This window comes from Bombina bombina, chromosome 1 (genome assembly GCF_027579735.1).
Source record: "Bombina bombina isolate aBomBom1 chromosome 1, aBomBom1.pri, whole genome shotgun sequence".
NCBI classification, from domain to species: Eukaryota; Metazoa; Chordata; class Amphibia; order Anura; family Bombinatoridae; genus Bombina; species Bombina bombina.
Genome location: NC_069499.1, coordinates 1,100,837,298 through 1,100,850,928, shown reverse-complemented (window position 1 = coordinate 1,100,850,928; position 13,631 = coordinate 1,100,837,298). Strand labels below are relative to the sequence as shown.

General features: G+C 40.2%; 1 protein-coding gene across 3 annotated transcripts in view; it reads right to left on the bottom strand.

Annotated features, from left to right (window-relative positions):
- Nucleotides 1–13,631, bottom strand: part of LOC128643557 (rho GTPase-activating protein 39) — a 231,139-nt gene that overhangs the window by 27,331 nt on the left and 190,177 nt on the right. For all 3 annotated transcript variants that reach the window (XM_053696430.1, XM_053696479.1, XM_053696538.1), the window contains one exon: nucleotides 5,571–6,123. In XM_053696430.1, the coding sequence (XP_053552405.1) occupies nucleotides 5,571–6,123 (553 nt within the window). The remainder of the gene's footprint in view (nucleotides 1–5,570; nucleotides 6,124–13,631) is intronic.

Sequence of the window (13,631 nt, the reverse complement as noted above, 5' to 3'; positions counted from 1 at the left end):
TACAAATACAATGATACCCCTCATGTACAGGTTTTATAAAGTTTCAGAAGCTTACAGGGCCAATTATTGGGCCTGCCCATTTACATGAAAATGTGGCACATAGATTTTCTGGGCCCATGTTGCCTTTGAGACAGTATGGCAGCCCAGGAATGAAAATTACCCTCATCATGGAATACCATTTGCAAAGGTAGACAGCCCAGGGTATTCCATCTATGTCTAGTCATTTTTTTTGTAGTAGCCACTTAATAACAAAATCTGACCTAGTTTAGTGGTCATATTTTATTTTTTAGTTCATCACACAAACACTGCCCTTCCACTGTTTATATCATCCTTATATGTTTTACTCATAAAAAAAACACCCATATTCATGTTCAGCTATGTCCCACGAGTACAAGGATACCCATGTACACGTTTTATGGGGTTTCAGGAAGTTACAGGACTAAATATGGGTCCTGCCCATTTCAGTCTTCATACATGGAAGTTTGGCACCCCCATCATGGCATAACATTTGCAAAAGTAGATAACTCAGGATATTCTAAAAGGGGTATTTGAGTTGATTTGCGTAGTTAATTTATCATGACCTTAGAGCAGCTGGGCTTAATGTAAAAAAGGGATAAAACAAGTTCAGGGGATGCATGAAGTCAGGAATAAAGAATAATAAAATAAATCAGGAGCACACACAGAATAATTTGAATCAAAAGTTTAACTCTGTTTGGTAGATTCTGTAGCAGTCTACAATACAGAAGCCAGGTAGAGATTGTCAGGAAGGGCAGTAGTAACTAGAATCCTTACTAACTTCTTTATTCAGCAAGGGTAGGAGGAGATCCCACACAAAAAAAATTGCTGTTTGTACAATTAAATCTGTGCAGCCAGGTGGATCGAGGTAGCTATCTTATCTTTTCCCTCATAAATGTGACATGCCCTGGTATAACCTGTACAGCATTCGTAAAATTTATACAATTGTATTCCATACCGTGACCACTTGGGTTGGAATATATTGCTTGAAAAGCAATCTTCCCTTAAATTTCATAAAGGATTCATTTATACAGATGTTTTGGCCAGGGGTTTCATTTTCTGAATTTTTTTTTTAGAAAACTTGTTTATCAGGGGCCATTATCTTGTATAGCCTATCATGCAAAGGGTAATTTCAAGGGAGGCACTGGGTATTATCATTAAAAAGAAGAAACCACAGCAGATGTTCGTATCTATAGCGCTTCATAATCCCTGGGAAAAGAGAGGTAGCCAAGATTTGGTTCTGGTTCCAGTAGGAACATATGCTGAGTTTCTTCACTATGCCCATTTACAATGTCAGTGCCCAAAACTTTTTTTTATTTCAGATACATCAGTGAAGTGCCAGGTATTTTTTCTGACATATTGATATTGGACATTTTCTGACAGATACTAGCTGGCATATTATTTTGTTTGAGTAACTATATTCTCAAACATGTTATCTGTCAGAAACAAGTCTAAATAATTAATCAGCTTACAAACTGTAATTTTGGTTGTGATGCCAGGAGTTGCTGTAAATGGTGGTATTTCAGGGGCAGTTGAATTTGGGGGTAGCCAATTTTCAGCAAATTTTGTTGGACGACCTCCTTTTAGTTAGTGGTAGGCAGGGAGCACCATCACTAGATGCGTCACTCATGGGCTCTATATCTGATGTTGTAAGAAACCTGCTTTTAGATAATGCAGGTAAGGTTTCACTCCCTGAATTTTGTGCAAGAGTGGTGTAAGCTGTATATAGTGTTATGCCATATACCTCACCACCCACCAATTCCCACTTCACCCACCCTCCAGATTCTCTCAAATTTTTTTTTTAATAAACAAAAAAAAAAAAAAAAAAAAAAAAAAAAGGAAAAAACCAAACACACAAGGATCTCTGACAAAGGGTGGCGATATATATATATATATATATATATATATAGGGATGTGCAGTTAGGGAAGGCAGTGATGTGAATGTGCTGGATGGAGCGCCTGCCCACTGTCTAACAGGTTAGGTGTCACATTCATGATAAGGCTAATCATGAAAAAGCTTCAAAGGAGGCAGCTATCACATCTGATATGAGATTTATGTAAAGATAATGCCCATATGTTATGTTATTAGGCCTTTGTGTTGTTAGAATCACGTGTGCGCGCGTGTGTGTATATATATATATATATATACATATATATAATACTCATGCTGAGTATTATTAGAACAATAACATGTCATTTATTTCGCTGCTGAAATGAAACTTTAGCATTGGAACATGATGTAACTGCATAATTGTTATATAACCCCTTAACGACCGCTAAGTACCATGTACGTCGCCAGTCTTTAAGGGGTTTCTCGTTTATAATATTGCAGGTCTCACAGAAACATTATACCCTCCCTTCTGGTCACCGGAAAAAGCATGATACGCAATCCCCATAGAAAGCAATGCACAGGGTATGTCAGTGGTCCTTAAGGGATTAATTATTTTCATCCAGATTATTAACATAATATACTAATACTCAGTGTGATTAAACACTATTGTTTTTATTGAAATGATTGAATTTATTTATTAGGGTTTCTTGACCAGAAACTATTATTTGTGTATTATGAAACAGATATAGCTGCTGATATGAAATATCTATGTATATAAATAGTCAGCCCCCACTTATTTTTAAATTATCAACAAAGGTTTTCCAATTTAAACATTTATTCTGAAAGGTGCAGTATTTTTGCTTGTTTTTGCTATAAATTATCTCAAAATCCTGCTAATTGCCTTAATTTGATGCATCCTACACACACAGTGGTTGCTTAGATTCTAAAATGTAAGATATTACATTTTTTGACTATGTTAACAATATGTGCAAATGATGTTCAGTGTAATCACTGATTAGACACTGTTGTTTAACATTTGGTGCATTAATGAAGCTTCTACTGAAATGATTTAATTAATTTAATATCTAAAACATGCAAATTGTCTGCATTTGTTGCATTTTACACAGTGCTTTTTTTAAATCCTAACAAAACCTATAAAAATAGTATCTAGGTACCATGGGTTGTAAATATTATCTTGAGATAACACTGGTACTGGTAGGACTGCAAATTTGCAATACATAAACAGAGAAACTAATAGCTTTAAAGGGACACTGTACGCTAGTTATTTCTTTGCATAAATGATTTGTAGATGATCCATTTATACAGCCCATCTGGGTGTGTTTTTGTAAAAATGTATAGTTTTGCTGATTTTTTAATAACATTGTGCTGATTTTCAGACTCCTAAACAATGTTTTAGATGTATACAGACTCCTGCTTGCTCCTATTTGTATAATGGATCTTTTCATATGTAGGGAAGGGGGAAGGGGGGGGGCGGGGGTCTGCTCTCAGCCCCTTTCAGTGGGTATCCCAGCCTAACCTGATCAACAGTGCTAAATTGGGAGCTTCTAAGTAAGTTTCAAAAAGGTTTTATACTGAATTGTTAGGTCAGTATATATTATTATAGTAGTGTCTATTACTTGCAGTTATATAACAATTGGTGTATATTGTCCTTTTAACACAACAAGAGACGTCTATGCATTCAGAACAAAACCGGAAGAAGCGTGTTCCTTTCTTTTTATTATGCAGATGAAGCTGATTTACTCAAGCCTGTATTGTATAAATATAATTATCACTAGAGTCACAGCTTAATAGTGCTTGCACTCTATGTGTATATATTTGAAAGTGCTAAACCTTGTATTTGAATTTGCATGGTGTGGAGTACAGCACTGAGATTGCATGGACCTGATGTGATCGTCTGGCTGAGTGCATGTATATGAACGTGGCATCCAGCACATGTGGCACATAGCACTGCAGAATCTGTTGGCGCTCTACAAATAATCCATAATAATAATAATAATAATAATAAATCCAGCAGCAAAGCCAGAGGTTGGTGAGTCAGTAGGAGAAGGCTGGTGGATGAAAGCAACTGCCTGCCTGTCTGTGTCATTTTATAGTGTATCTAATATCTCAGCACTCTGATACTAGTCACTGACCTCACTGCACGTCTCTGATAGATACATATATATATATATTTATTTATTTTTCAAAAGGCAGCACAAGCTCTGTGCGACATAATGTAGCACTGGTCTGTCTTCTTCTCTCCCTCAGACCACAGTGAGGGAAGAAAGGAAGCAGATACAGTGCTAACAGCCAATGATTCCACTCATTTGCTGTTACATTGTTGCAGTGACTGATTGTCACTGTTCCTAATCGCTGATTGGATCCTGTGTTGCTAGGCACGTCACCCAACCGGATCCAGAGCTCAGGAGGAAATGAAGGGGAAGCTGGACGCCGGAACAGTTAAGACGTTCCATGCCGTCCTAACAGCAATAAAGCCCAGCGCTGCTAGACATAACCATGGAATCAAAATAATATTTATATGTATTTTCTAAAATGATATTACTTGTTAAATTAGTTCTAGAAATACATGTAAAGTTTTAGAGTCCATAAAGTAAAGGGCACCAACAAGTTGTAACCTAGATTTTCCTGTTTAAAAGCCTGTTATGGTATCTTATCTCCTCTGCTGAGGCCAATTAGGGACAATTATAAATAAGTTATAAGAGTAACAAACTAACCAGTTTTTAATGTCCCTTTAATTAAAAAAAAGCCTGATTTCATACTTAGTATGGGATTAGAGAAAATTTAAGGCACTGCCATAAAGCACAAACATTCAGGGGTGAATGCCCTTTCCTTAGGTTAGTATGAAATAGCAATTCACATTTAATTTTTGTGATAGTAAGTTTTTGTCAGTTAATTAAATTGCACAAGGAAATTGTTAAAAGGAACATGAGACACTAAATACATTTTATAAGCATAGTATTGAGGTTTTCCCTGTCCTCCTCTAGTCATGGGAGCTACCATTTTGAAATCTAGCTTTCACTGCATTCCAGTGTTGTCTTGTTTGCACATGTGCAGCAGCTGTCCTTCACATACCTGTAGTGAAACATAGGTTCCAAAATGGCAGCATCAATAATTACAAGGAAGTGCATGAAATGTATTTAGTGTTCAACATCCCTGTAAACTGCTACAGTACTGCCAATATTAAAGGGACATAAAACCGCAATAAGAAAATGCTCTAATGTGTATTGCCCTATTGTTTGTATATACCTAAATTGGAAAGTTTTTTAATCAATCAGCATGCTCTATCTGAATTATAAACATTTAATTTTGACTGTACTTTCCCTTTAAAGACAGCTCCACACTGGCAATAAACTACAAGCAGTAAGCCAGTCAGGAGTGGCATTTGTGTGTATCTGCTAATCACTGGTCATGTTCAGCTTTTTACCCTTTACAGGAGTTATATGCATAAACATCACCAGTGCAATAAGAAAGGGCTGTAACCCATTAGTGCATTACACTATTTCTCTTTTATGTCCCTTTACATCAAGCCAAGGAGAACAAACAGCATTATCCCCTTCAGCAACTGTTTATTAACATACAATATTGCATTTACATTCAACATAACGTGATTTCAATATATATGTAAATAGTTTCTGGAAGATTATAATTAACAGCAATAAATGTCTGTGCCGTTGACACAGAGATAACATACAAGACCACTTACTGTTTTGATCGCTGACCTCATCCAGGTGTCTGTAAATATATCCTTCCAAGTAGGATTGAAATTTGGGGGATGGAGAAAAGAAGCTCAGGCTGATTGCTATAAGTTCCCATCCCCAAGAAAGGCTCCTGTAGTTCATGTTATTAGTGGTCTGCCTTACCAGCTGCATGTACAACTCGTCTCTTAACCCTTGCATGCTCCAACACTTAGTCACCATTACAAGAGCCACCTGGTTTCGGTCAGTCCGAGCTTGCCGGTCTCCCATGTAGACTTGGACCAGTTTGAACATCTCACATGCTTCTTTCTTTATAAGCCTATTGCTGGTGATTAACATTGGCTTCTTGATGGAGCCTCCATTCCAAGAAAGCATGTTTGAAATGGACAGCCTTCGACGGAAGATGCCCTGAGTGTGCATGTTGAGGTTCTTGGAGGCCCAGTCCACCATACTGGTCTGGGAAAGTGGTTTTCTCAAGGTGGTATAGGGGAACTGATATCCAGGTCCAAACCCTGATTGTACAGAGCCTTCTCCAGTGGGGTTTGCCTCCAGTGTTCCACTCTACAAGCACAGAACATTAGGTTAGGTTTAAATCACATGGACTACGTAAAATAAGCATGGAATTCTCCAACTAATGAATCACAAACCTCAAAGGGAGCAGCAGCTTTCTACTGATGCCATCACACACAGTACCACTATCTATGTGAAAATCTGAACTATAACTTGGTAACATTGACTACCAATGCTAAAGGAGTATTCCTTTACTATTGACTATTAATCCAGTGCAGTTACCGAAAATCATCTTCTCAAATAAAAAGATAAAGCTGATCAGTGGAGCAAATAGATTTAAAACACAAGATGTGTGCTGTACAGATCCAGAAATAGAGGCAGCGTCTGTTGGAAGCAACTCAAATACAAGTGGGAGGACAGATTGGATTTAATTATTCAGCTTTTTACACCTATACTTTATAGACTGTGTTAATAAAAAAAAGACAAGTGGTGATCCCCTTTCTATTTTGCTTCCAAAATGAACATCATAATTTATAGGTTTTTGTATCGATTTTCCACCCCAATTGTTTCCTTAAATTGATCTAATGTTAAAACCAAATGTTTTTGTGTGCTTTCGATATGTATGTTATACTCAGATTCTTAGCAGGCAAAATGATTTAAGCACAGACTAAATATATAGTGCTTTGTATCAGCTAAGGGAGAAGATTTTACAAGGATGAGTTTGGTTGTACTGATTTCACTGGGTGTTCTCAACTGCAGACCTGCTGGCAAATTAAATATATTGAATATAGTTATTTCTAACATACTAATCCCAAACATAGCGTCACATAATTTCAGCATTAAAGTGAATGTAAACTTTATTGAATTAAAGGCCAGTATTAAATATTAATCTTAAAAACAGGGGCACTTTAATTTATTAAAGTTTACAAAGATGCTTATTTTTTAAAATACGTTATGGCTTTGCGTTATGGCTTTGCGTTATGGCAAACAGAATGCTGATCCTCCGCCCGAAGCTCCTGCTTTCTTTAGCAGAACGATGACGAATCCAGCTTCCTCCAATCGTTGTGTGCCCCTTTTGGCGTCCAGCTTGTGTGGCAACGCAATGATTGGAGGAAGCCGGGTTCATCATCTATATGCTATTTAAAAAAGGAGCTGCGGACGGAGGATCGGCACGGCAATATGTTTATCATAACGCAAAGGTAAGTATTTTTAAAAATAAGCATCTTTGTAAACATAATGAAAAAAATAATAATAATTTGTTCAAGTGTAGTAAACTTTTATGTTAGATTAAAGTGGACACAATGTTATGCATCAAGACAAAAAGGGCCTTCAGCACTTAAAGTAAACGTTTCAATTTTATTAATCATGTATCAAACTTTAAAATACACACAAAAACAAAAAGATGTACATGTCAAGACTGCTACAGTTGCCAAGACTTCAGATGTAGAACGGTTTTGTATGTGGCAAGTGATAATATATGTATAACCTTGCTCTCACTACATAAAGAACACACATCTTGCCTTTCACTTGTGTTGTTTTAGTATTGCCATATAGCATATGTATGTAGGTTACATATGAAGTCTTGGCAACTGTAGCAGTTTTGACACGTACATCTTTTTTGTCTTTGTGTGTATTTAAAACATTTGATAAATTATTAATAAAATTTAAACTTTTCCTTTAAGTGCTGAAGTCCCTAAATTGTCTTGATGCATAACATTGTGTCTAATTTAATCTAACATATAAGTTTACTACACTTGCACAAATGAATGCTGAAATGATGGAACGCTATGTCTGGGATTTGTGTGTTAGAAAACAGAATTTATGCTTACCTGATAAATTACTTTCTCTTGCGGTGTATCCAGTCCACGGCTTCATCCTTTACTTGTGGGATATTCTCATTCCCTACAGGAAGTGGCAAAGAGAGCACACAGCAGAGCTGTCCATATAGCTCCCCCTCTAGCTCCGCCCCCCAGTCATTTGACCGAAGGTTAGGAGAAAAAGGAGAAACCATAGGGTGCAGAGGTGACTGTAGTTTAAACAAAAAAATTATTTACCCGACTTAATTGCCAGGGCGGGCCGTGGACTGGATACACCGCAAGAGAAAGTAATTTATGAGGTAAGCATAAATTCTGTTTTCTCTTGCAAGGTGTATCCAGTCCACGGCTTCATCCTTTACTTGTGGGATACCAATACCAAAGCTTTAGGACACGGATGAAGGGACGGAACAAGACAGGTACCTTAAACGGAAGGCACCACTGCTTGCAAAACCTTTCTCCCAAAAAACAGAATTTATGTTTACCTGATAAATTACTTTCTCCAACGGTGTGTCCGGTCCACGGCGTCATCCTTACTTGTGGGATATTCTCTTCCCCAACAGGAAATGGCAAAGAGCCCAGCAAAGCTGGTCACATGATCCCTCCTAGGCTCCGCCTACCCCAGTCATTCGACCGACGTTAAGGAGGAATATTTGCATAGGAGAAACCATATGGTACCGTGGTGACTGTAGTTAAAGAAAATAAATTATCAGACCTGATTAAAAAAACCAGGGCGGGCCGTGGACCGGACACACCGTTGGAGAAAGTAATTTATCAGGTAAACATAAATTCTGTTTTCTCCAACATAGGTGTGTCCGGTCCACGGCGTCATCCTTACTTGTGGGAACCAATACCAAAGCTTTAGGACACGGATGAAGGGAGGGAGCAAATCAGGTCACCTAAATGGAAGGCACCACGGCTTGCAAAACCTTACTCCCAAAAATAGCCTCAGAAGAAGCAAAAGTATCAAACTTGTAAAATTTGGTAAAAGTGTGCAGTGAAGACCAAGTCGCTGCCCTACATATCTGATCAACAGAAGCCTCGTTCTTGAAGGCCCATGTGGAAGCCACAGCCCTAGTGGAATGAGCTGTGATTCTTTCGGGAGGCTGCCGTCCGGCAGTCTCGTAAGCCAATCTGATGATGCTTTTAATCCAAAAAGAGAGAGAGGTAGAAGTTGCTTTATGACCTCTCCTTTTACCGGAATAAACAACAAACAAGGAAGATGTTTGTCTAAAATCCTTTGTAGCATCTAAATAGAATTTTAGAGCGCGAACAACATCCAAATTGTGCAACAAACGTTCCTTCTTTGAAACTGGTTTCGGACACAGAGAAGGTACGATAATCTCCTGGTTAATGTTTTTGTTAGAAACAACTTTTGGAAGAAAACCAGGTTTAGTACGTAAAACCACCTTATCTGCATGGAACACCAGATAAGGAGGAGAACACTGCAGAGCAGATAATTCTGAAACTCTTCTAGCAGAAGAAATTGCAACTAAAAACAAAACTTTCCAAGATAATAACTTGATATCAACGGAATGTAAGGGTTCAAACGGAACCCCCTGAAGAACTGAAAGAACTAAATTGAGACTCCAAGGAGGAGTCAAAGGTTTGTAAACAGGCTTAATTCTAACCAGAGCCTGAACAAAGGCTTGAACATCTGGCACAGCTGCCAGCTTTTTGTGAAGTAACACAGACAAGGCAGAAATCTGTCCCTTCAGGGAACTTGCAGATAATCCTTTTTCCAATCCTTCTTGAAGGAAGGATAGAATCTTAGGAATCTTAACCTTGTCCCAAGGGAATCCTTTAGATTCACACCAACAGATATATTTTTTCCAAATTTTGTGGTAAATCTTTCTAGTTACAGGCTTTCTGGCCTGAACAAGAGTATCGATAACAGAATCTGAGAACCCTCGCTTCGATAAGATCAAGCGTTCAATCTCCAAGCAGTCAGCTGGAGTGAAACCAGATTCGGATGTTCGAACGGACCCTGAACAAGAAGGTCTCGTCTCAAAGGTAGCTTCCAAGGTGGAGCCGATGACATATTCACCAGATCTGCATACCAAGGCCTGCGTGGCCACGCAGGAGCTATCAAGATCACCGACGCCCTCTCCTGATTGATCCTGGCTACCAGCCTGGGGATGAGAGGAAACGGCGGGAACACATAAGCTAGTTTGAAGGTCCAAGGTGCTACTAGTGCATCCACTAGAGCCGCCTTGGGATCCCTGAATCTGGACCCGTAGCAAGGAACTTTGAAGTTCTGACGAGAGGCCATCAGATCCATGTCTGGAATGCCCCACAGCTGAGTGACTTGGGCAAAGATTTCCGGATGGAGTTCCCACTCCCCCGGATGCAATGTCTGACGACTCAGAAAATCCGCTTCCCAATTTTCCACTCCTGGGATGTGGATAGCAGACAGGTGGCAGGAGTGAGACTCCGCCCATAGAATGATTTTGGTCACTTCTTCCATCGCTAGGGAACTCCTTGTTCCCCCCTGATGGTTGATGTACGCAACAGTTGTCATGTTGTCTGATTGAAACCGTATGAACTTGGCCCTCGCTAGCTGAGGCCAAGCCTTGAGAGCATTGAATATCGCTCTCAGTTCCAGAATATTTATCGGTAGAAGAGATTCTTCCCGAGACCAAAGACCCTGAGCTTTCAGGGATCCCCAGACCGCGCCCCAGCCCATCAGACTGGCGTCGGTCGTGACAATGACCCACTCTGGTCTGCGGAATGTCATCCCTTGTGACAGGTTGTCCAGGGACAGCCACCCACGGAGTGAGTCTCTGGTCCTCTGATTTACTTGTATCTTCGGAGACAAGTCTGTATAGTCCCCATTCCACTGACTGAGCATGCACAGTTGTAATGGTCTTAGATGAATGCGCGCAAAAGGAACTATGTCCATTGCCGCTACCATCAAACCGATCACTTCCATGCACTGCGCTATGGAAGGAAGAGGAACGGAATGAAGTATCCGACAAGAGTCTAGAAGTTTTGTTTTTCTGGCCTCTGTCAGAAAAATCCTCATTTCTAAGGAGTCTATTATTGTTCCCAAGAAGGGAACCCTTGTTGACGGAGATAGAGAACTCTTTTCCACGTTCACTTTCCATCCGTGAGATCTGAGAAAGGCCAGGACAATGTCCGTGTGAGCCTTTGCTTGAGGAAGGGACGACGCTTGAATCAGAATGTCGTCCAAGTAAGGTACTACAGCAATGCCCCTTGGTCTTAGCACAGCTAGAAGGGACCCTAGTACCTTTGTGAAAATCCTTGGAGCAGTGGCTAATCCGAAAGGAAGCGCCACGAACTGGTAATGCTTGTCCAGGAATGCGAACCTTAGGAACCGATGATGTTCCTTGTGGATAGGAATATGTAGATACGCATCCTTTAAATCCACCGTGGTCATGAATTGACCTTCCTGGATGGAAGGAAGAATAGTTCGAATGGTTTCCATCTTGAACGATGGAACCTTGAGAAACTTGTTTAAGATCTTGAGATCTAAGATTGGTCTGAACGTTCCCTCTTTTTTGGGAACTATGAACAGATTGGAGTAGAACCCCATCCCTTGTTCTCTTAATGGAACAGGATGAATCACTCCCATTTTTAACAGGTCTTCTACACAATGTAAGAATGCCTGTCTTTTTATGTGGTCTGAAGACAACTGAGACCTGTGGAACCTCCCCCTTGGGGGAAGCCCCTTGAATTCCAGAAGATAACCTTGGGAGACTATTTCTAGCGCCCAAGGATCCAGAACATCTCTTGCCCAAGCCTGAGCGAAGAGAGAGAGTCTGCCCCCCACCAGATCCGGTCCCGGATCGGGGGCCAACATTTCATGCTGTCTTGGTAGCAGTGGCAGGTTTCTTGGCCTGCTTTCCCTTGTTCCAGCCTTGCATTGGTCTCCAAGCTGGCTTGGCTTGAGAAGTATTACCCTCTTGCTTAGAGGACGTAGCACTTTGGGCTGGTCCGTTTCTACGAAAGGGACGAAAATTAGGTTTATTTTTTGCCTTGAAAGGCCGATCCTGAGGAAGGGCGTGGCCCTTACCCCCAGTGATATCAGAGATAATCTCTTTCAAGTCAGGGCCAAACAGCGTTTTCCCCTTGAAAGGAATGTTAAGTAGCTTGTTCTTGGAAGACGCATCAGCTGACCAAGATTTCAACCAAAGCGCTCTGCGCGCCACAATAGCAAACCCAGAATTCTTAGCCGCTAACCTAGCCAATTGCAAAGTGGCGTCTAGGGTGAAAGAATTAGCCAATTTGAGAGCATTGATTCTGTCCATAATCTCCTCATAAGGAGGAGAATCACTATCGACCGCCTTTATCAGCTCATCGAACCAGAAACATGCGGCTGTAGCGACAGGGACAATGCATGAAATTGGTTGTAGAAGGTAACCCTGCTGAACAAACATCTTTCTAAGTAAACCTTCTAATTTTTTATCCATAGGATCTTTGAAAGCACAACTATCCTCTATGGGTATAGTGGTGCGTTTGTTTAAAGTGGAAACCGCTCCCTCGACCTTGGGGACTGTCTGCCATAAGTCCTTTCTGGGGTCGACCATAGGAAACAATTTTTTAAATATGGGGGGAGGGACGAAAGGAATACCGGGCCTTTCCCATTCTTTATTAACAATGTCCGCCACCCGCTTGGGTATAGGAAAAGCTTCTGGGAGCCCCGGGACCTCTAGGAACTTGTCCATTTTACATAGTTTCTCTGGGATGACCAACTTGTCACAATCATCCAGAGTGGATAATACCTCCTTAAGCAGAATGCGGAGATGTTCCAACTTAAATTTAAACGTAATCACATCAGGTTCAGCTTGTTGAGAAATGTTCCCTGAATCAGTAATTTCTCCCTCAGACAAAACCTCCCTGGCCCCATCAGACTGGGTTAGGGGCCCTTCAGAAACATTATTATCAGCGTCGTCATGCTCTTCAGTATCTAAAACAGAGCAGTCGCGCTTACGCTGATAAGTGTTCATTTTGGCTAAAATGTTTTTGACAGAATTATCCATTACAGCCGTTAATTGTTGCATAGTAAGGAGTATTGGCGCGCTAGATGTACTAGGGGCCTCCTGAGTGGGCAAGACTCGTGTAGACGAAGGAGGGAATGATGCAGTACCATGCTTACTCCCCTCACTTGAGGAATCATCTTGGGCATCATTGTCATTGTCACATAAATCACATTTATTTAAATGAATAGGAATTCTGGCTTCCCCACATTCAGAACACAGTCTATCTGGTAGTTCAGACATGTTAAACAGGCATAAACTTGATAACAAAGTACAAAAAACGTTTTAAAATAAAACCGTTACTGTCACTTTAAATTTTAAACTGAACACACTTTATTACTGCAATTGCGAAAAAACATGAAGGAATTGTTCAAAATTCACCAAATTTTCACCACAGTGTCTTAAAGCCTTAAAAGTATTGCACACCAAATTTGGAAGCTTTAACCCTTAAAATAACGGAACCGGAGCCGTTTTTAACTTTAACCCCTTTACAGTCCCTGGTATCTGCTTTGCTGAGACCCAACCAAGCCCAAAGGGGAATACGATACCAAATGACGCCTTCAGAAAGTCTTTTCTAAGTATCAGAGCTCCTCTCACATGCGACTGCATGTCATGCCTCTCAAAAACAAGTGCGCAACACCGGCGCGAAAATGAGGCTCTGCCTATGATTTGGGAAAGCCCCTAAAGAATAAGGTGTCTAAAACAGTGCCTGCCGATATTATTATATCAAAATACCCAGATTAAA